The following is a 23,137-nucleotide window of genomic DNA, read 5'->3' as shown; positions in this document are numbered from 1 at the left end:
TTAGTTACTCTGATAAATGCAAAATCATTAGTTTTAGCGTATGAATAATAAATTATACATAAACCATATGGATTTCGCAACCTAAATATTGGTCCTATATTGTACATTTTAAATTAGAAAAACCGTTCGCTCACAGAAACTAAATCCAAAAATGCTCCCCTTAAAAAAACAGGTTTGCAACTTAAAATAAGTATATCTTAAAATTCCCTATTTATTACTACCACCTATATATATATCTGAAAATACAAACATTATTATAATATTCATTTTTATTTAATTAAATATACCTTTTAGTATATGGTTTACTTTATATTATATTATGGTTTAGTATTAAATGTTCTTTATTTATTATGGTGGATACATTCATAATAAACTTCTAAAAGAGGACGTATGTCGTAACCTAGTTGCTATTATTAATTCACGACATATGTAAGAAAATTTTAATATTTTGTTCAATTTGTTATGTTTTGAAAGTTTTCTGAAAATAATATTTTGTTTATGTAACATTTATAAGTAAGGAATTTATTTATAACTATATGTTACAAGAGTGTATGTGTATGGCTTATTTATTTATATAAGATACAGTTTATATAGAACTTTACAATTTTTGACTTATTGACCACTTAAATTTATTAAATGTATGTGTATATTTAAATACCATTTGTATATAAAATGGATGGTTTTAAGTAGCTGATAAAAATTAATAGCATTGTTCGTTTTGAACTTTGCATCTTTTATCAAAGGTCATACATAATAAAAGTAGAAAAAACAAGTCTACCGTTTTTCTTACAAGTAACATAAATATAATACAAAAAATTTGCATTATATCTTAAATTATCAGTTACATACATTATTAATTTAATTACCTTTAATTAATCTTTTAGAATGGCAGAGTTGAGATTTGATGGAAAAGTTGTGGTAGTAACAGGTGCAGGTGCTGGTTTAGGTAGGGCCTATGCTCATTTATTTGCATCTAGAGGAGCAAAAGTTGTGGTTAATGACTTGGGTGGAGGAAGACATGGAGATGGTAGTTCTTCAAAAGCAGCTGATACTGTTGTGGATGAAATTAAATCTAAAGGTAAATTATAACTCAGCATAAATTTAATAAAATTTCATACTAAATACTTATTTTTAGGTGGTACAGCTGTAGCTGACTATCATTCAGTGGTAGATGGAGATAAACTCATTAAAACTGCATTAGACAATTTTGGACGCATTGACATATTAATAAATAATGCTGGAATTTTAAGAGATAAAAGTTTTGCTAGGATTTCTGATCAAGATTGGGGTAAATTGATTTACCTTACAATTTTTATAATACACATATATTAACTTACATTTCTTATTATAAGATCTAGTTCATGCAGTGCATTTGAAAGGAAGTTTTAAAACTACCCAGGCTGCTTTTCCCATAATGAAAAAACAAGGTTTTGGACGCATTGTCATGACTGCTTCCAATTCTGGGCTATATGGTATTTTATTGCATGTTATTAATTGATACCTATTCAGGAAATTTAAATGTAGGTAATTTTGGTCAAGCAAATTACTCAGCTGCAAAGATGGGTCTAATTGGACTGGCCAAAACAGTTGCTATTGAAGGGGCAAGAAACAACATTCATTGTAATGTAATTGTCCCCACTGCAGCTAGTAGACTTACTGAAGACATTTTACCTCCAGATGTATTTCAAGCATTAAATCCAGAGTATATTGCACCTGTTGTTGTATGTATAAATTATTGTATATATAAAGCTTTTTAAAATTATATAATGTAGGCATACATGTGTCATGATGATTGTGAAGAAAATGGATCAGTTATTGAAGCTGCAGCAGGCTGGGCTGGAAAATGTACAATTATTAGAGCAAATGGAACACTTTTAAGGTCACCTGAGTCTGATAATGTATCAATTGAAAATGTGAAGCAAAACTGGTCTAAAATAACAGATATAACCAATTACAGTTTATTAAGGTGCTTGTGAGCAGCATTATTATTTCTTGCTTAAAACTATTGACATATTATTTTAGCTCTATTCAAGAAGCAACAGGTGCTTTGATAGAATCTTTAGATGCTTCAGGAACCAAAGAAGGGACAAATAATCAAGACAGTGATGAGACTGATGTTTTTGAATACACAGATAAAGATTTAATTTTATATGCTCTAGGAGGTATGTTTTTACTAAAATCTTGATTCGTATTTATTAGCATTTATTTCAGTGGGTACTACAGTAGCTGATCCAACAGAAATTAAGTTTCTTTATGAAGGGCATGAAGAATTTTCCACCCTCCCAACATTTTTTGTACTACCTGCCCTTCAAAGTGTAATGACCTCTAGTACTACAACTTCTGCAATACCTGGGAAAGACATAGATTTAAGCAATATTTTACATGGAGAACAGTATATTGAAGTATATAAAGAAACCTATTTTACTTACAAATACTTATTTGGATTTTATTTTAGATTCTCAGTTTTCCAACTGGTGGAAAACTTGTTTCAAAGTGTAAAGTTGCAGAAGTACTGGATAAAGGATCAGGGGCAGCAATTGTTTCAGATGGTAAGCACCTAAATATTGTACCTATTGAAGTCAGGACATATCTTGTTTTAGTTGATACATTCGATAACAATGGGAATTTAGTAATTAAAAATCAAATTGTAACATTTGCTGTTGGAGCTGGTAGATTTGGTGGATCCAGGAATGGAACAAAACTCGTTCCATGCATTCAAAAACCAAACAGATCCCCAGATTTGACTTTAACTCAAAAAACATCTCTGGATCAAGCTGCCATTTATCGGCTTTCTGGTAAAATAGGAATTAACACTGAGTGAAATATTTTAGTTGAATTGTTTTTTAGGTGATAGAAATCCATTACATATTGATCCAAATATTGCTGCAGTTGCTGGATTTGAGAAACCCATCTTGCACGGCTTGTGCTCTTTAGGTTTCTCTGTGAGAGTTATACTCAAGTCTTATGCTGATTATGACATAAGTTTATTCAAAGCTTGCAAAGTGGGTAGACAATATATATAATTACATTTCTGCTTCATATTTTATCTTAATTTAGGTAAGGTTTACTAAACCTGTAGTTCCTGGTCAAACATTGAGGGTTGATATGTGGAAAGAGGATAACAGGATACACTTTGAAACCGTTGTGGTTGAAACGAATACAGTTGTAATAACAGGTATATTTTCTCAGTATACATATTGTTATTTTTATCTTACTCAAAATTGATATTTTAAGTCACTCTTGTATTGTCAAAAGCAGATAATTGGCTGCATGCAGTGTTGTCAAGTTGCGTGATATTAGTACGTTGTCATATTAATTGTTCACTGAAATATTAACGAATAAAAAATAGACTTTTTATAATTAAGTAGTCGATTTTATCATCAATTATGATCATCTTCTGATATGTAAAAAGCACATCCATTATTATGTAAGGACACGATGCTTTATAATTAAAACCGTCCATGTTTATTTAATGATAAATTGACGATATTGCAACACAGCGACTATTGATTGGTCAACGTTCAGTATTCGCGATTCGATTTTTTTTTTGGTTTGTGAAAGATAACCTTTGAAGTAATAATTTAATGAAAGTTCTAAAATTTCTCAAGTACTCGGGAAATAATACCAACGATATTATCAGTGTGGAATTTGTAAAAACGTTACATTTTACTTGTAGGCGTTGCCCCTTGACTTAAAAAATTAGGTAATTTCATTTCTATATATATTTCCCAATTTATAATTGTTTTTATCGTTTTTGAGATATATTATTTCGTAATTTTCTATTTTAATATTATAATTTTTTATCGCAAATCATTTTCAATGACAATTGATTTTTGGTTTTGATATAAATTGAGATTAATCAGCACTTAATAGATAATACATACATAAGATATGAATGTTAACTCTGTAATGAAGTAGTTTAAGTTCACATTGTTTAATTGTAAGTACAAATATATTAGTAGCTTGCTATTAATAAAATTTTTATAGATTAAATACAAATTACTATAAAATTAATTTTCTTTATTTTTAGGGGCTTACGTGGATTTAAAATCAATTAAAATGTCAGCAACCAGTTTGAAAAGTGATGCTATTTTTGAATTCATCATTGAACAAGTTAAAAATGATCCTGGTAAAGCTAAATCAATAGGTGGGGTTTTCCATTATAAAATTACAAAAGATGGAAAAGAAGTTAAGCAATGGAGTAAGTATCACTTATCTTAATATAAAAGATCATTAGTAATTTTTAAAAACATCTGCATAGCAATGGATCTGAAGAATGCTAAAGTATATGAAGGAGCCCCAGAAAATAAACCTAATACTACCCTGACTATTTCTGATGAGGACTTTATGCTGTTAGCAGAAGGTAAACTTCAGCCTCAACAGGCATTCATGAAAGGAAAGTTGAAGATAACAGGCAACATTATGTTGGCCCAGAAGTTGGCTCCATTGTTAAAAACCAATGCTAAGCTATAAAAACTGATTAATTATTCCATAAACTGGGAGTGGGCATGGATGGTTCATATGTATTATTGTTATTACTTTATAAGGTGGATTTTATAAAAGCACTTTTATAAATAAAAAACTTAATTGTATTGTTTTGTATTTTATTAACAAGAAGTATAGAAAATATGGAAACATTTATCACAGTTCACTTTTGCTGATTAGTTTTGGTGGGCAAATTCCTGATTCATGGATACAAAATGTTTCTTCAATGTTGTCCATTTGCTCTTGATAGTATTTTATAATGTTTTCTTCCCACTCTCCCATAATGGATTCACACTAAAACACAATGTAACTATATAATATCTAAAATATGAGTGCTTTAATTTAAGAAACATCCTGTAAGAAAATTAGACAATAAGAATATTACTTTTTACAATTTAACAGGTTTGGCATCTTAATTCTCAAGTAATCTGAAATTACTAAAAGGTCACTAATCTAATAAACATACCTAATTCATAAACTATTAAATTAATTGCATTAACAAAATAATAAATGTTTATAGAACATATATTTATGTCATACACAAGTATTTCAAAAACCACAATAGTAATGAATTTTTCATGAGTAACTTGTTTCAAGAATATACAGCAAACTGGGAATATAAAAGTACTCACATAATATTTTAAACTTCTGTTTAAATCTTCATCCTGCACAAAGTCAAGTTCACTCATGTATGGATTCATTTTCCCATCATTGACCATTTTTATAATTGTTAAAGTACCATTAGATTTCCAAATACCTCTAACATAATCATCCATTTTGTTACAAACTGTATCTATAACTTCTGACAGATAAATTTCAGATTGAGTGAGTGGTACAGTTTTAGGGGCGTCATAATTTCCTTGTGGATCTAAACGGTGTCCACCAATTTTAACTGTCTTGGAACTGTCAGTGGCTTTCACAATTGCCGTTAATTCTTTAACACTAGCATCACAAACTATAATATTAGAAGACTTAGTTAAAAATTAAAGAAAAAAATACAGCAACATTACCTAAACACCTTATTTCCTGATTGTCTAATTTTGCATCATTAACTACAGACTGTCCATTTACACATAAAAATGTAAATATAATTAAAGAAATTGAGGATTGAAGAATCATAGCGCAACTGTTTCACATAAAAAATCAAGTAAAACTAATTTTATTCCAAACATTTGAGGTAGCTCGTCTTTTATAAAACGTCATTTTTCTTAATGACACGTATCATCACTTCCATTGGTTCGTTAATTGGTCTTATCTATAAGGTTAGGTTTAAATATACCAACAATAACAAATTGAGATTAATACCTATTAGAGATTATGACTGTTAAATTCACAACTTAATTTATTTTTTTAAACAACATTGTTTGCAGTTTCTTATAAAAGTATTATATAAGTAATTTGATTGAATATCCGATGAGTCTATTAAATTTTTCAAAATACTATTGATCCCATGATGTTAAAGAATACTTTTTTGTTTCTGTGATTATAAAAAGATTTACATGTTACATAATTTATATAAACTAATTAATTCGCGCGCAATTTTATAAAATTTACAACTAGCGCCCTCAGTTATGATAGCAGAAATTAATTGCGGACGTAAATTTTCGGTCAATCCAACATTGAGGGTCGGCCCTATTCAGTGTCAAAATTTATTAAAAAAATTATTTATTAAAATTATAAAAAAACATATAATAAAAATGAAGGTGACTATATGCTGTTAATCTACTTGTGAAAAAGGGCAATCCGAAATAACAGTCTTAAGGATTTTCAAAACGTTTACTACCTGAATGGATCGTTCCAATAAAATGGACTCGTCCAAACAAGCTTCCAAGATTTCAAGCAGCCAGTCGCCAATCGGTCACCGTTGTAGGAGGTTGTCGACAGAATGTGTCAGAATTTTTATTTGATGAAATCGAGTGTAAAATCACAATTTACAGTAAATAACTTAAAATTCTGTTTTAAAAACGAAGTAGTGTGTGTGCACAAGTTGGTTCACCGTATTTTGTATTTAGAAGAGGCTTCTTTAAGGTGAGTGACATATTTTTCGACTCTCCCGCATATTTAACAAAAATTTACGTGTTCTGTGTTCTCATATTTATACAGCGACGCGTAATTGTTAATAACGTGCCGAAAAATGGATTTATATCGGTCGAAAAGCATCCACCTTGTGGTAATGCTTGTTCCAAAATTAGCACTACTTTTTCTCAAAGTGGGAGGCGATGGAAGAATATAATCTAGATGGAATCATATGGCTTATAATTCGTATAAGTTTATTATTAAACGAAATTTACTCTATTCCTGTTTTGTTATTGCTGATGTTGCGGCACTTGACCTGGCAACCGCGTAAAGCGTGTTACCGAAGATAACAAAAGGATTTTTCATACATTTATTTTTTATTAGAAAGGTCTTTTCACGTAACAATACAATTTTTACATTGGTATATTCCAGTTTGGTCTCTAAAATGCGTTTCGGAATGACGAAGATTTCATGTAACATTTTGTATTTGTTTACTGATGACAAAGCTGTCTCGCAAGCGAATATCGCCTGTAACGACTTTGTTTCAAACGAACCACATGGCAACGCTGTATGTTACGTCCGCTTCCCTGCCCTTCCACTTTTATATCGATTCCTCTGTGCACCAATCGTGAGCTCGTCCTTTAGCTCGCGGGAGCGAATTTATCTTTCCGACGTTGCCATTGTCCTTGCTTTCACGCTTCTTCCACAAAACGATTCGGCCGTGAATTGTTATCGGTATCTCTCTCATATAAACCAGACAACACCGAGCGATGATTCGAAGAACATCTCTGTTGCCAATTTTACGAATACTTGTTCTAAAAAGAGTTAAAATCCCAATCTCTCTTTCGCTATTTCATTCGACCTTAAAATTTAGTCACCAAGCAAAATGAATTCACGTTCGTGTGGCGTATTCTTAAATAAATCTGTTATTCAAACCTCCATGATATTGTCGAGATCTATGTATCATTTAACGGGCACATGATGTGTAAGTTTTGTTGTTAAGGACTTTAAAGACGTGAGGCCTTTTAAAAATGTTAGTTTTCGTAAAATTTACATGTGGTTTTCCGTAACGATTTATAATGGGTAAATACAATATACTTTAATAGAACCAGATAACGGTAGATTGATGAAATAGTGGCATTGTAGTTGTAGTCGAAAGACAATATTGTAGTTGCCTTTGAAAATACTGCATTTATATTGCGCAATCGAAAATATTTTTATTCTTATTGCCAATAATGTTCAACGTGCGCGCGCAGATTCAGCGAACGGTTTATAAATAAAATTTGTTTTCGGCGGTTCTGTTGATCTTGTGTTGTATAATGTAACAAATATAGGTATAACACTTGTGCTGCTTCTTCCCTTACCTATTGACCTAACCTAGTATCGCTTTTTTGTCTATTGTTTCAAACGCGAACCAGTACGGGGAGAGTGTAAGCGGTTGTTTTTGAAAAATCTCCCGAGGATCCAGAACGAGCTGCCGCCGGTTATTGTTTATGCTAGAAATACCTCAGTGGGCGTGCCTTCGCCGACCGATCAGCTGAATTGGTAGCCGCTCAGGACATGGCGTTTCCGAAACGTTTTGCTTTCTCCGAGCATAATTTTCTATGGTGTACCATAACGGTGACACACCACCACCGCAGATTGAAGCATCGATGATTTCGGTTAATACCTTTCGAATGACGGCGACCGCAAACTGATCCGCGACTCGCCCGTCAGAGAATGTCCCCTTTTTTTCTCACATTCGTTGCCGTCTCCGCAGACCGAGAACTTCACCCGTCGGAACTGATACACATTGAGTCCGTCTGCAATTTTATTTTGCGACGATTATATAATGAAGAGCTGCGGCTGCTACTGTTGCATTTGTTCGTTCGGAAGTGATGAGTGCCAGATCGATGGAAAGTAGTGTCCGGTAATGACCAAATTACTTTGAGGTTAAGCAATAGTGGAGTGTCGTCGTTCCCAGTCGACGATGAGGTAATGCCCGAAAAATCAGTAATTTTTTGGTTAGGTAACGTGCGAAAAATTAGTGATCAAGGACCCATTATGCGAGACCGTAAACTTTTTACCGAACCATCGTTGATTTTATTAAGATTTGCTCTTTTTCTTCGCGTACGGCATAGCTTAGCGTAAGCGTCCGCGATCAGCTGATTCATTTCTACCAGTCTATATCTAAACAGAATATCGACTGAAGTGCAAATCACCAGACTCTTGATTCCTTGTAAAGGCATGTTATAGACAATTACGACACTGTCGAGTTTTTTTCGTACATTTCTTGCATAGTTGGTTAATTTTAGATACTCCGAGTTCGCGAATTTAATTTAAACAATCGAATTAATTTAATAGAATTTTAATTTTTATATTTTAACTCCAGAATAGTTCGGTTCCACCTTGTGGAAGATACACACGGTGACTATTTAGAAAGCATTTTTGCTGGTTGATTTTCTTTTTTACGGTGTTGTGAATTAATCATTTTTAATGTTATTCTCCTTTTATCGCGGTTATCTGATTTCGATATAATGCAACAGTGTTTATTTTAAAATGTTACCAACACGTGGTCGTTAGGTTTATTCAGACTAGTAATAATTAATTATAAAATCGATTTAGCCAAAAACAATGCTATGTGACCGTGAATGTTATTCTTACACACGATTAGATCTCGCTTCAAGTTGCTAGTCCTATAATTTGTCATCTGGCTGTGATTTGTGACGCAATAGTTTCGGTTTTACCTATGACTTTTCTAGTATTATCGCAAACATGAGTTAATGTCGACGAACCCCTGACCAGGTAGCTTCAAAAAGTAATTTTTAATGAAATCCAAACACTAGGACGTATGTTGACCCTATCAGGAGCCACGACCATGTCAATTCAAATGGCCGAACGCAATTAAACGCTAAATTAATTATTTTTTAATTGGGAAAAAATTAAATATCTATTTTATTGTCGGTGAAATGATAGTGAAGACTTTACGTAATTCAATGTCTATTGTAAATATGCATAACCATATATGAGAAATCAGAAAACTTTTAAATACTGTAACAGGATAGTTGTGCTTAACATTTTTATAATTCCATAGTTGAATGAATCAAGACATTTGTCATAATTGGTTTGTTGAGAGAGCGTACATTTTATTAACATAAAAACCGCAAAATATTAAAATTTGTTATCTTTTTTAGGTAATGAACCATAGAGTATGCAATAAGATATCATACTTCAGGTTGATCAAGTTATTTTAATACAAACGCGTCGGACATCGTATAACTAAAACCGGGTAATTGAGAATTAATTTTTTTTGCCGTATGATTTTTCTAGTATATCTATCTGTATTGATAAAACAATCTAAATGTTTGTTGAGCCCTTGCCAGATCAACAAAAGCCATACTTGAGCTTTCCCATGCTCGAAAACAGTTGAGTGGTAGAAATTATTCGAGCAATTGAACAGGCCTCCAACGTCTCATATTCTCTTTAAATGTTCAACAGAAGGTTATACTGGTCATATATTGTCAATTATTTTTACTGAAATTGACTTGTTGATTATTTTCCCATGACCGCCTATGTGTTACAGCTGGTTTGTAAACTAATTCAGTATATTTGATGTGCTATATGGGTTTCTATTTAAATTAAACTGGTATAAATAAGGTATTAGTATAATAGCAGGAAAAGCGCCAATATTTTTCCATTATTAGATATATGTGTACTGTTGTTAACCAGTGATACCATAAACATTTTGGGTATTGTGATTTATGAATATATAAATATTTGTTTTTCTACACATACTCAAAACCGAGGAATGTGTTACGTCGATAGTGTTATCTTTACTGTAAAGTTTTGGCGGTAATATAACATTGAGGTTATGTATATAATACCTGTTATGTTTCCTATTCATGTAGACGCAGGATCGGATCACTTTTTAAATTCATCTTTGTTATTGGAACCTTCGCCGGTGATCTATCTTATAAATTCCCGCCATTGATATTTTACGAAATCACGCTCGTTGGTCAACAGTTAACTCAACGATATTAAATTAAAAGGTCAGGTAAATGCGCTCGCTCCTGTTTGAATATTAAATCCAAAACCTGCTCTTAGACATACACGTTATGTAATTGTATGGCGCGTTATAAGAAGCCATTACTATGCTGAAGATGCTTTTGTTTTGTTTTACTATTGTCGTAATCTAGCAGTCGTTCTTTTGTGCTGTAGTAGAATGTCTGCAATAATATTAACGTAATTCATTTATTGATCAACCTTTTAAATATACATCAATGAGAGTTCGAACTAATTTAAAATAATTGATGTGTCCAGACGAAGTTCACTATTTCGGATTTTCCAAGGTATGGGACTAGTCTACGCGATACACGGTTAAGTCATATCAGAAACAATAAGCATCCGCAATCCATGGCATGCTATAGACCACGCGTTTTAGAGATTGTACCATGCTCGTCACGATCAGCTGTTTTTTGTTGATACCCGCCTGAATAGTTTCTTTTAATATGATACAAGTGTGCTTTATAGTTAATTTTAGAGATGAATCGATCAGGACATCATGTCCGGCTGGGTGAAATACACTATGATTATTTATTGTTAATTATTAGGCCTGCGAAAAAATAATCCAGATTTTTAACATTTAATTACGGAACAATATAATTTTTTTCTATGCCACCATAATAAAATTTTAACTTTTAAAAACAAAGGAAGAATTATAATAGGTTATGGTGAAAGCGGTAAAGCCTTCAGTTAATGTGCTGTTTTTTTATTCCTCTAGTGGCTCCGAGTTGTCATATACTATTAAAAAACGTCCCGATTGTCAACAACAAATCTCTTTTTTAAGGAATTTACACGGATTCCATCTCGCAAGAACGATCTATCTTTTTGAGACGCCTTTTTTGGTCTTACAAGGTTTGGAGAATACGGCGGTTTTCGCCGGTTTTGCAACAAGTGGTCAAACATTGTCACGCTAAAGAATAACATTGATGTATCTTCTCATATTCTGATAGAGATCTACATTTAGGTTTTAGAAGCTCATAGTATACCACAACGAGCTAATCCCATCATAAGTTGTGGTGGTCCCCATTTTTTCGCTTTGAATTATCGTAATGGATCTACTTTTCATCACCAGTAACAATACGATTGAAAAAATCTTACCAATTTTGCCGTTGAAGCAGCATTTCACAGTTGACCAAACGTCTTTCGATGCCGATTTTTCTTCAAGCGATTGGCAATGGTTTCTTGTATTACTCTTAACGATTCTGCATATTCTTCTTGCGTTTTATATGGATTATCATGGAGTAATACCTTCAAATCCTCGTTTTATTTTTTTTTTGTTGGCTGTCCAGAACGATCTTTGCCTTCGGTGGCAAAATCGCCACTTTTAAACGTTGAAACCGGTATTCACATGGTGAAATCAATGCGGCACGGTCTCCTCCATAAGCTTCACACAGCTTTTGATGATCCTCAGCCGTTTTTTTCATCAAATTGAAGTAAAACTTACTGCAAATTCGAATTACTCGGTACACATTCAAGCATTTTCAAAGCACCGAAAATTTATTTTGTTCACAACGCGACGACATTAAACATACTGAAAAGTGGAAGCGTGATTAATAATGAAGTTGGTTACAAAGGGACCCGATCCGAATTAATACACAGTAGCACCATCTGTTGTAAATCCTTTAAAATTATTTTATAAGCCTACTATATAAAATGTTTAGGTAAAGCGCCGCTAGGTTTGCCACGCTCTACTATGGCTAAGCACTCTAAAGTTTGTATTGGTCAATTTTTCATGGCTCGATAGGATGGGCATTGATACAGTACCAGTTTTTTTCTATTATTTAATTTGATTAATTTTTTCTATTTCTCATGTTTATAGCTAAGGCAGTTTAATTTTTTTAGACGTCGAACTAAGATTATGGCCTTTTTTTTGTCTTCAGAATAATGTATATACTCGATTAACTTTCCAGGATTTCAATAATTTCTTTAAACTGATCAACATGTCTCTGGTGTGGCCTAATTTTACATGTGACTCTATAGTTTCATTCAACAAATTTTTAGATTATTAACGCAACCTAGACTGAGAACTGATACCATATACTACCTAATACTAGATCACTGAACTAAACTTGTAAAAATTATTATACACAGTTTAGAAAAAATTATATATTTTTCACGTGTCAATTAGTTTTTGCTTAATGATGTTATTATACTAATTATAGATATTTGTTTCAGTCAACTGAATGTAATTTGAGATGAAACGGCATCGAGTGGATGAGCCCTCAAAAGAAGGAAGCGGGCCATCATTGTCGTCAACTCTGTATCGACAGCCTTTAACGAACACCACGCCAGCATTAGCTTTTCCGGGTGTGAAAGTGTTAAGTGAAGGTATGCAGTCAGGACTGTACTCTCCCTCAGCCCCGACTGTTTATAGTGCGATGCCGGTCGTAGCAGCGCCCCATTCGGGGAAACCCCAGTCGATAGCCATATCGGCCACCAGTCACAACGCCATGAGGACGACGGGCTCTTCTCCTCCGAGCGCGCCCAGTCAAGAACCGCCTCAGCAACAGTCGCCGAGCAATTTTCAACGACTCAAGGTAGAAGACGCCCTGTCCTACCTGGATTTGGTGAAATTTAAATTCGGCACGAAGCCGCAGGTGTACAATGATTTTTTAGACATTATGAAGGAATTCAAGAGTCAGAGCATCGACACGCCCGGCGTTATTCAGCGCGTTTCGAACTTGTTCAAAGGTTTTCCCGATTTGATCGTCGGTTTTAACACGTTCCTGCCTCCCGGTTACAAGATCGAGGTACAACGAAGTGATCAAGGTGGTTACGCGTTTTCCGTGTCGGTTAGCATGCCCAGCCCGACCGGCACGATTTCCTCCGATCAACAGAAATCTGCGATGATTCTCAGTGGTACAGGTCGAATCAACATGTCGGGCACGCCGAGCCAATCGGCAACGGTCGCTCAACAACAACCACCTCCTCCACCACAACCACTCCCCCTAACGCAGCATTTGTCTTCGGTTTCCCCTCAGGCTCCACCCCCTCCACCTTCAGTGGTTCATCACTCGTCGTCCAGTTACGGGATGTCCGCGTCTACGAATTACGGAATGCCCATGACGGCGGCCCAGGAAGCTGCTGTTACCCAGGCGCTGATAGGGAACACAGATACACCTCAAAATCAACCAGTGGAATTTAATCATGCCATTAATTATGTCAATAAAATAAAGGTTAGTATACATTTTTTAACTATATGTATTTATCGCCATAAATTGAAAATAACATTGTTGAACATCGTACAGTCACCCTAAATTAGATATTTGATAAAATAAATTCTAATCGTTCTTCTACGTTGTGATTTAGACTTGTTTTAGTTATAAATTTAACGATTTTTCGTATTTTAGAATTTATCTTTAACCCCCTCCGCCATTATTTCCAAATTTCGGTCATTTAGTGAAGGTTGCATCGTAACCTTGATTTCAAAATATTCACAATTCGGAAACAGTATTTGCTAAAAATTTTAGTCAAATCGAGTTCCGCGTTTCTAATGATGATAAGTCTATCAGAAGTTTTGTCACGTAAACATTAATTATTCCGTGATTTTTTCAAAATCCACCGATTAAAATAAGATAGTATCCATTGTGTGTATCAATTTTTTTCGATCTGGTGATTAATGATCTATTTTATATGGAATGGAAACGTAACCTCACAAAACAATATTAAAAATGTTGGCGGTTGGTATCGTGTATTGTAGGATTATTTTAAGTTTCAAACAGATTGTGCGGTTTGCATAATTTTTGAATATAAATACATTAGTGATAGAATGTGTGGAACATGTAGAGTGAAAATAAATGTTAGAATATTATTTCGTTTCTTAGGTATGTTAAATAATAGCTTCAAATTAATTTGCATGTGTATATTTCATCATCAATTAATGTCAGATTTTGTGAAATGTTATGAAATTGATCACAGTTATCTATCCAAATGTTGCATATTAAATTATTGTTTTATTTTGCAGAACCGTTTTCAAGGACAACCAGAAAAATACAAGAGGTTTCTGGAAATCCTACATACATACCAAAAGGAACAGCGTACTATGAAAGAGTCGAATGTCGGTTCTAATGTGAAACATCTTACTGAACAAGAAGTGTATAGTCAAGTGGCCAAGCTGTTTGAAAATCAAAGTGATCTTTTAGCAGAATTTGGCCAATTCTTGCCTGATGCAACGAGTCATATTAATCAAGCACCAGTATCAGAGCATTCCAATTCCATTAATAAGAAATCAATGAACAAGCCTTACCATCGGGATCATCTTCCCGATCGTCATATTAGTCATAAGACCAGTCATCAGTCTGGCCCTGTAAAAAGGTCACCACCATACTCCAGCTACCATCACAGAGATGTTCCGCCACCAAAAAAACACAAAATGTCTGTATCTTATAGAGATGTTAGTTTAGGAGAAGCAAGCAAATATGGAAATTTGAATGATTATGCCTTTTTTGATAAGGTTAGTCCTAAATAGATGTACTTATGTATAGATTACATAACTAATTTTAGTATCTTATTATGTTTTTATCGGATTTTGTTTTAAAAGTGAACCATGTTATTTGTAATTTCCTGTTTAATGTTACTACAAAATAATGTTATTTATACTCATTAACTATTCTTTATTTTAAATAATCTTGATATCATTTTTTCTCATTTCCCATAGCTAATGTAATATATGAGAGTTACCCTCTTTTTTAGTTTATAAATGTTCTCTTTTTTGTGTTAATTGACTTTAATAAATACTTTGTAATTAAATAGATCAATTAAACATTTTTACTTTCTCTTTATGCCGATACTTCTTCAAATGGTATTGTATTGTTGAACTAGCAAATCCGAATTTTATTTTTATAAAGAGTTATGTGTTTTTATGAACTATGGAATATTTCATAATTTTACAAACAATTCCTAACTGTGTTAAACAGGACTTGTCAGAGGCAGCGCCATCTGATGTAATTTCACGCTACAGTCTCGAGCGTGTCTGCAAATACCAATTACCAGATATGATGTACGTCATATAATTTACATCCCATAATTATTTAAAATTCGCGTTAGTATTTTTTCTGTAGCGATAACATTTATTTTTTCGCTCTTTTACGTGTTTTAGTACTTACTAATTTTTACGCTATTTTATTATGTATTCTTAATAACCTTGCCAATTCCACTTCAATAATTTAACAATATTCTCTATAAAATAAGACCATCGTTACTAAATTTCCATTTTTCTATGGCTACTTACCAGGTATGTGCATTCTTAAGATTCATTCTAAATAATTTTATCATCAAATTTAAGTGTTCAGGACCAGAAACAAGATACCGATAAAAACCTTAAATCGTTTTTATTTGTTTCAAATTTTCCCTTTAAAGCTTGTAATTAAATGCTTTTTATTTTCTAGGTTCGTAAAGCCTTGAAATCGCATGAAGTGTATACCAATTTTCTACGGTGCTTAATATTGTTTAACCAGGAAATTATTTCAAAAACTGAGCTCCTACAAATCGTCACCCCTTTTTTGGGAAAGTTTCCGGAATTGCTTAAATGGTTCAGAGAATTTATGGGACAAAATGATGTAGAACCTATACCCTTTAACGTCACAAGATCTGAGCGTCCCCAAGGCGATCACGCCTTAGAAATCGATTTAGCCACAGCGAAAAGACTCGGAGCTAGTTATTGCATTATACCTAAAGCCCAAGAAGGTCTCAAGTGTTCGGGTCGAACTCAATTGTGCAAAGAGGTGCTCAACGATCAGTGGGTATCTTTTCCTACATGGTCAGAGGATAGTACGTTCGTTAGTTCTCGGAAGACTCAATACGAAGAATCAATGTATAGGTGCGAAGATGAACGATTTGAGTTGGACGTTGTGATAGAGACGAACGCATCTACGATTAGGATATTAGAAAGTGTCAATAAGAAGCTGAACAGAATGAGTCAGGAAGACGCAGCTAAATTCAAATTGGACGATTGTTTGGGCGGTTATTCGCCAACGTTGCATCAAAGAGCCTTAAGACGAATTTATGGCGATAAAGCACCTGAGATTATAGAAGGTTTGAAGAAGAATCCAGCGGTGGCCGTCCCTATCGTTCTGAAACGACTTAAGGCGAAGGAGGACGAGTGGCGGGAAGCTCAGAAGGGTTTCAACAAAATTTGGAGAGAAGTGAATGAAAAATATTATCTGAAGAGTCTCGATCATCAGGGCATTAACTTCAAGCAGACTGATATAAAAGCTATTAGAACAAAGAGTCTATTTAACGAGATTGAGACGATCTTTGACGAAAGACATGAACAGAATGAAGAAGGAGCTGAACCAATTGTTGGGCCTCATATGATTTTACCTTATCGGGACAAGGGCATTTTGGATGATGCTGCTAATCTACTTATGCATCATGTCAAACGCCAGACGGGTATTCAGAAGGGTGAAAAGCGAAAAATAAAACATTTACTCTTGCAGTATATACCCGACCTGTTTTTCCATCCAAGGCAACCTCTTAGCGACGACGAAAGGGAAGACGAAGGTACATTACTTTAACAAAATTAATGTGGAATAAATAATTGTGTGTTTTTTTATTGTTTTTTCTTCATAAGACAAAATGTAGTATGGTGAAGTGTTACAAGGCCGCTTGTTTCAGATGATAATTGTGATAAAGACAGCCCTGGAGGATCTCCAAAGAGAGAGAAAGGGAAACTTGAGTCTGGAAGCCCTGATGGAGATCATCCAGATATCAAGGGTGATATGGACATAAAGGAAGAAGATATCAAAGTGCCTCTTCACGCTCAAACATCCAATCCGGTAAGTCTTGATAATTATAACTCTTTTAAAAGTAAGTAAATATTTCTTAAAGTTTTATAAGATATCCCAAAAAAAAATTTTGATTGAAATTTTGACACCAGGCAGTTCACTGTTAATAATGATAGAGAACGCAACGCTTTCATTGTTAAACAATATTTCTAAAATAATTAACATTCATTATTAAATTCAATTATGGAGTGAGGCATTTCTCCCTCATTTCGAGAATCATTATTGACCCCGTCAAGATCATGGGAATAACACCACTCAATTTATTTTTATGTTGTCACTATTTGAAGTCAGAGATCCACGCCAAAAAGCTCCTAACTACTAGTGTATTGAAGGAAATTCAGTATGCATGAAAATGAGGTACATTTCTGCAAAATTTGGATAAAAAATTTATGCAAAAGCTCTGGAGTCCTGATGTGATTTTCCATACATATCTATATCCTATATAAATTATGATTGAGTCTTGTAATTAATTAACATCTTGGGCAAATTTTGGGGCGTCAGAAACGTCATTTGATATATAATTTTTACAGTAATAATATAAGGAATAAGACAAATATTTTCCAATCTGTATTAAAACACATTGCTTTATTGAATTATTTGGAAATATCAGTATGATTTGAGGAAAGTAGTTATGGTTTTTCCTAATGGGTTTAAAACTGAAAACACTTCACACATCATTCATTTACTCACTCAAAAATTATTGAGTTTTGATAATGGAGATTCCAGGTCAGTTGTCATATTTTGCTTTTTTATTTCTGAAAAGGAAAAAACAGTAAATATGTAATGATGATTGCTTAAGTGTACAGTAACACAACATTAATCATGAAGAGGACAGATTGGGACTATTTACACCAGACAAGACACCAAAAATATCGATTTAGGTTTGATATGCATTAACACTGAAATTTGTAATGTGTCAAATTTATATTCGTGGATGGCTATTGAGACGACACGAAATTGAGTAATTTTTGAAGAGAATGATGACGAAATCTAGATCACATATGACAATAATGTGCTAAGAAGATCGTGCTGGAATTTCGGAAGGTGATGTTAAGTACTTGTTTGGATTGTTCTTCAATTGGGACAAAGAACGGGGTTGGAGTAGGCGTTTAAAAACGCCCTGAATGACTAGACCATACGCATCTTTATTGACTCGGTGGAAATAGAAAGAAATTGGCAGAGAAGTTTTAATACAGCTACCACATAGCCCAAACATGGCTTTGACTACCATTAGTTCCAATATCTAAAACACTCTTTTAATGATGTAAATATGGCTTCAAAAAAGTCTTGAGAAAATCACTTTGTTCAGTTTTTCGCACAGAAGGTCATTGATTAAAAGGCATCATTGGTTGTTAAAAAAACCAACAGTATTTTTACTCGACCGAATATTTATATCTGATTTTACATGCTATTCCTCCCTGAGATAAATTAATTCAGTCATTTATATAAACAGTAGCTATATAGGAACAAAAATAAGAGTATCAATTTTCTATCTGTACTAAAAATAAATAGTGTCAAATCAGCAAATCAAAACCCCAAATCTACAACTTGAAATAATGTATTTACCTTAACCAAAGTATAATTAGTTGTTGAGAAAGGAAATCTTAACATTGTTAACATAGATATCGAATTACTAGTAATTTTAAGGCTAATATAATTTTGTAAATTGTTCTTGCAGGATGAAGCTTACACTCTCTTTATGGCTAACAACAACTGGTATATTTTCTTAAGATTACACGCTATTTTATGCGAAAGGTTGTTGAGGATATATGAGCGAGCAGTACGCCTAGCCAAAGACGAAAAATCCAACAGTTCGAAGAGGAAGGAAAGTACTGCGATCGCGCTCAGGCTGAAGCCAAAATCCAAAATAGCGCTAGAGGATTATTATCCTGCTTTTTTGGATATGGTAAAGAATCTCCTGGATGGTAATATGGAAGCTAATACGTATGAGGATACTCTAAGAGAGATGTTTGGCATCCATGCATACATCGCCTTTACGTTGGACAAGGTTGTGGCTTATGCAGTGCGGCAATTACAACATTGTATCACTGAAAGGTGTGCACTTTTGACATTGGCTTGTATTTTTTGCATTAGTTATATTTAATTCCTTAATTTCAGAACTGCGATAGGATGTACTGATTTGTACTTAAAGGAAGTTAAAAGAGGTGCTGCTGGTGGGCCATGCTCCACTGCTCATAAACGGCTGTACAGTGAAATGTCATATCAAAGAGCAGCTGAAAAAGTGGTGCAAGAAGAGAACTGTTTTAAGATCTACATTTATAAGTGTGATTGCAAAATGACCATTGAATTGTTGGACACAGAACCAGAAGATGCCAAGAAGGTCGATGAAGCCAATGTAAGTGCCGTAAAATAAATTCAGCCCTTGGTTTATTCTTTATTAGTGACTTTCTCTTAGAAATGGAACAGTTACAAGGAGTGTTACGCCGACATCACTCATTCCGAAAAATCAAATCCTCGATCACCGATTTATCTGGGCCGCAATCTGAGGTCTTACAAGAGCAGATTAATGAACAAGAAAACGCGAAACGCTTGTTTATCGGATGAAGACGATCAGGGCAAGAAATCGCAAGACCTGAACGACGCCAACCAAAGCGGGTCTTCGAGACTGGACAACGACAACAACCGGAACATTTTTGAGGCCTTTGAGCGGAAGTTGAACGAGAGGACGGCTGACCGGAATCAGACGGAACGTCCGGGCTACGAAATCAACGACGACCAACAATGCAAGTTCAACTTCCACGACCCAAAGATCACCTTCACGTTGGCGAAGGATTGTTACTTATACAAAGATAGTGCCTTCTTTAGAGCGAGACAGGTGAGTTAAAATATTAACTAGTAGTTCATATGTACCGGGTTGTGCAACAAGTTCATGGAAGATAATGTTGCCTAGTTGTAACTCTATATTAATCAACAGTAGATTTAAAAATCCATTGTCGTTTTAAGATTTCATCTTTCTTAAAAATGGATTAAAGATTTTTTGCGTCGTTTGCGTTATGGATGAGATTGGATAAAAATTGCTGTGGAATTGAGCTCTTCAGCTCCGAAACGAATTTGTGTTCAGAAATTGGCCAATAAAGTGTTAGTTTATAACGCAAAATGATTTATATTGCTATTGTAACAATATTTAAATCAGTTTAATAATAAATAAATAAATTACGTCAACATATAGCATATTGGGCAGATTTAACTCTTTCTGTTGGCTCTCCTCACACTTCAAAATATTCTTATTTTCATCAAACGAGGAGATAATCGTTGCCATAAGGAGGGGTATTTGCAGGCTTCCTAGAAACCACTTCAGTAAATTAAAATTAGTTTTACAACTATAGATAAGTTTTTTCATCTCTGCGAACTTACTGAACAATCTAGGGTACACTAATATTCCGTTTTCTTTTGTTTGCTTAACATGGTGATCTTACGTTTTTTACGGAAATTGTGTTTTGTTACAGTCTCATCCGAAAGTTACGAAATACAAAGCGACGAAGTTCCGTAGTTGGCTGAAAAAATGGGTGTGCTCTAACGTAAACGAGATCCAAGCGAAACAATCCACGGACTGGCTGATGGGACGTGGCGATGGTGTAGTGCCCAATCGAACTCGTGTAGTGGTTGACAACGATCTCCAGAGAACTCCATACGTCCCGTACAATAAGTATCGCGTTGACAGACTGAATGACAGTTCGACGTAGAATGCGTGACATAAGTGCGTCAATTAGGATAGCACGGTGAAGTTTTAAGTGTTGTAATCTAAATAGTTGTTGTTTCTTTTTCATGTTTACAATGAAATGTCTATTTATTGAAGTTATTTGGTTTTATTTCACTTATTCGCGCGGTCAATCTCACCGTTCGAACTGTTACAGTTCTTTTTTTTTAATGTTCGTGCACGATTGCTAGATCGGGATCACATTATTATTTAATATGGTCATACGTTTTTGATTGCTTTTTATTAGTAATAACGATAGTACCTTACAACACTACAACTTCGCCAGTTCTATAAGTTAATCTATATATTTCGAAAGTGCTAAAACATTTCCGTTCGTTGCAGTTAAATTGCTTTCACTCTCCAATATAATGGGGGAGTGGTGAACTTACATATCTTGGACGCCTCCAAAGATTCTCTTTTCCTTATACAATATGATGGGCATTTTCATTTAGTATGATCCAGACTATTACATTGCTTGATCAGATATGTAACCCTCATTATATAGGTTAGATTGATGCATTATTTTGTTTGTTTTGTTGAATTTCAGATAAAAATTTTATAATATATGTATATAGGTATATATATAATATAAAATATTACATATATACATATATATTGGGCGTATCAGTGAATAATATTGCGGGTTTCCATTGGTGCCTCTCATATAATAATTGAACTCGTAACAAAGCAATGCAAGATGCGTTTGAGATATGTTGATTATATACAAACAGAATTTAACATTGGATAATTTACCTGTTGGTCTACAGAGTGATGCATAATCGAAGGGTGAGATTATCGTCAACGACCGGACTATTCATAATTTACATATGATAGGTTTTTGTTATGTTACCAAATTTAAACTTTATACTTTGAAAATTGAATAGAAGGCTGTGCGCTGACGCGTGAATCAAACAGATGTTGGATCACTCTGTACACAGTGGACCACGCACACACGCATTTCAATGGACATCTTTATATTTATTGAAAACTCCTTGAGTGATATATTTTTTGTTAGTTGTGTTAAGATCAAAGACATTGTTTTTGTACAGATATATTTTATTAAGTTGCCCTGTATTTTAGACTTTTTGATATCAGTCTGAAAGTTGAGTTTGAATTATTTTCTGGACTGGAACGAAAGCTTTTTTTACACTGTTTATTATAATAGGTTCGTGTATGTTTTTTAACTTATTATTTAGTACAAACACAATTTGTTTTGTATTGCTTTAACTTTCTGACCTTAAATTATTTTGCCCGGTTTTAGTTTTATATACATATATATGTGTACTTTTACAGATATGAACATATATATGTATATACGCATTGTTCTACGTTGACATATCGTTCTTTTTTTTTTTGATAAATTATTGAAATATCTTTTTTTTATTGTAAGTAAAAATTTCCTAGTTTTTAAGATTTTTAGAGTAATGTCAGCTTTTTCGAGATATAAATAGTTCTGAAATATTTTTAACTTATTGTACCGTAAAAAAATAATTTAAATGGAATGTGCTTCCTTAGTGTATATATACATATTATATATATCAAAACACCATCGGCAATTCAAAATTAGATATAATATTTATATAGTATATTTTTCTATTAGAGTTTGTAAAGATATGTCAGCAACTAGTTGCAACATAGCTGTAAATAATAATTTATAAATGAGGAAAATGGGAAAATAATCAACGGATTTTTCACATTTTGCATCTAATATAGAACATTCCATTTTATACAAAGTTCGTCATTTTTGATTGAATGAAATTGCGAGAGAGCGAGACAGGTTGGTTATTTTCACAATTCAACCCACATCTAAATCTGTAAAAATAGCGTTGTATAGAGAGTGGGAGCAATATGTACACAAATTTTAAATATTGTACACAGTACATGCCATTTCTATATAAAAATAAAATATAAAGAAAAATTATCTTATCACATTCTCATTTCAAATATATTTACTACAATTTTTTCACGTCGGACAAATTTGAGGTTTTCCCACCAGATGTGTATTTTAGGTCATTTAATTGTATCCGAATCCGAATGATAACTAACAAAATGATAAATGTAATCTGCAAGTCTCATCATCAATTTTCAGATC

At 33.5% G+C, this 23,137-nt stretch overlaps 3 protein-coding genes across 9 annotated transcripts; 2 read left to right on the top strand and 1 right to left on the bottom strand.

Annotated features, from left to right (window-relative positions):
* The first annotated feature begins 62 nt into the window (after positions 1-62).
* On the top strand, positions 63-4,592 carry LOC143200951 (peroxisomal multifunctional enzyme type 2). 6 transcript variants are annotated; one of them, XM_076411760.1, is made up of 14 exons: positions 63-172; positions 885-1,078; positions 1,136-1,288; positions 1,353-1,472; positions 1,525-1,721; positions 1,773-1,966; positions 2,023-2,162; positions 2,212-2,402; positions 2,456-2,549; positions 2,601-2,795; positions 2,848-3,002; positions 3,058-3,175; positions 4,031-4,201; positions 4,262-4,592. In XM_076411760.1, the coding sequence occupies exons 2-14, from the start codon at positions 886-888 to the stop codon at positions 4,471-4,473; spliced, it is 2,133 nt and encodes a 710-aa protein (XP_076267875.1). In that variant the 5' UTR covers positions 63-172; position 885; the 3' UTR covers positions 4,474-4,592. The 6 variants fall into 6 exon arrangements, with proteins under 6 accessions (XP_076267875.1, XP_076267870.1, XP_076267871.1 ...); XM_076411755.1 differs by lacking the exon at positions 63-172 and adding an exon at positions 239-429; XM_076411756.1 differs by lacking the exon at positions 63-172 and adding an exon at positions 395-513.
* On the bottom strand, positions 4,588-5,695 carry sel (canopy family protein seele). Its single transcript, XM_076411771.1, has 3 exons — positions 5,496-5,695; positions 5,118-5,440; positions 4,588-4,779 (listed from the first exon to the last, which is right to left on the bottom strand). Exons 1-3 carry the CDS (start codon positions 5,602-5,604, stop codon positions 4,642-4,644), a joined length of 570 nt encoding a protein of 189 aa, XP_076267886.1. The 5' UTR covers positions 5,605-5,695; the 3' UTR covers positions 4,588-4,641.
* A 635-nt stretch (positions 5,696-6,330) lies between these two features.
* On the top strand, positions 6,331-22,966 carry Sin3A (SIN3 transcription regulator family member A). Of its 2 annotated transcripts, none has more exons than XR_013006855.1 (9): positions 6,331-6,513; positions 12,718-13,718; positions 14,507-14,995; positions 15,930-17,043; positions 17,158-17,318; positions 19,006-19,382; positions 19,446-19,683; positions 19,730-20,163; positions 20,795-21,143. XR_013006855.1 is itself a non-coding variant. In XM_076411747.1 (9 exons), the coding sequence occupies exons 2-9, from the start codon at positions 12,738-12,740 to the stop codon at positions 21,029-21,031; spliced, it is 4,017 nt and encodes a 1,338-aa protein (XP_076267862.1). In that variant the 5' UTR covers positions 6,331-6,513; positions 12,718-12,737; the 3' UTR covers positions 21,032-22,966. The 2 variants fall into 2 exon arrangements, 1 of the variants encoding a protein (XP_076267862.1); XM_076411747.1 differs by having other exon boundaries at positions 19,744-20,163; positions 20,795-22,966.
* The last annotated feature ends 171 nt before the right edge of the window (positions 22,967-23,137 follow it).

The sequence above is a fragment of the Rhynchophorus ferrugineus genome, unplaced genomic scaffold (genome assembly GCF_030347505.1).
Source record: "Rhynchophorus ferrugineus isolate W39M unplaced genomic scaffold, kcgeb_rfMv2 rfM8, whole genome shotgun sequence".
Lineage (NCBI taxonomy): Eukaryota > Metazoa > Arthropoda > Insecta > Coleoptera > Curculionidae > Rhynchophorus > Rhynchophorus ferrugineus.
Note: the sequence above shows the minus strand (reverse complement) of the source record. Positions and strands in the feature narration are given on the sequence as shown.

Coding starts and splice junctions, on each gene's coding strand:
- Sin3A (XM_076411747.1), top strand. CDS start 12,738: ATGAAACGGCATCGAGTGGATGAGCCCTCAAAAGAAGGAAGCGGGCCA. Junction 13,719..14,506: donor ATTATGTCAATAAAATAAAG/GTTAGTATACAT, acceptor TTTATTTTGCAG/AACCGTTTTCAAGGACAACC. Junction 19,383..19,445: donor CAACATTGTATCACTGAAAG/GTGTGCACTTTT, acceptor CCTTAATTTCAG/AACTGCGATAGGATGTACTG.
- sel (XM_076411771.1), bottom strand. CDS start 5,604: ATGATTCTTCAATCCTCAATTTCTTTAATTATATTTACATTTTTATGT. Junction 5,441..5,495: donor TCAGGAAATAAGGTGTTTAG/GTAATGTTGCTG, acceptor CTAATATTATAG/TTTGTGATGCTAGTGTTAAA. Junction 4,780..5,117: donor ACAGAAGTTTAAAATATTAT/GTGAGTACTTTT, acceptor ATTGTGTTTTAG/TGTGAATCCATTATGGGAGA.
- LOC143200951 (XM_076411755.1), top strand. CDS start 335: ATGTTCTTTATTTATTATGGTGGATACATTCATAATAAACTTCTAAAA. Junction 1,289..1,352: donor GATTTCTGATCAAGATTGGG/GTAAATTGATTT, acceptor TCTTATTATAAG/ATCTAGTTCATGCAGTGCAT. Junction 2,550..2,600: donor GGCAGCAATTGTTTCAGATG/GTAAGCACCTAA, acceptor ATCTTGTTTTAG/TTGATACATTCGATAACAAT.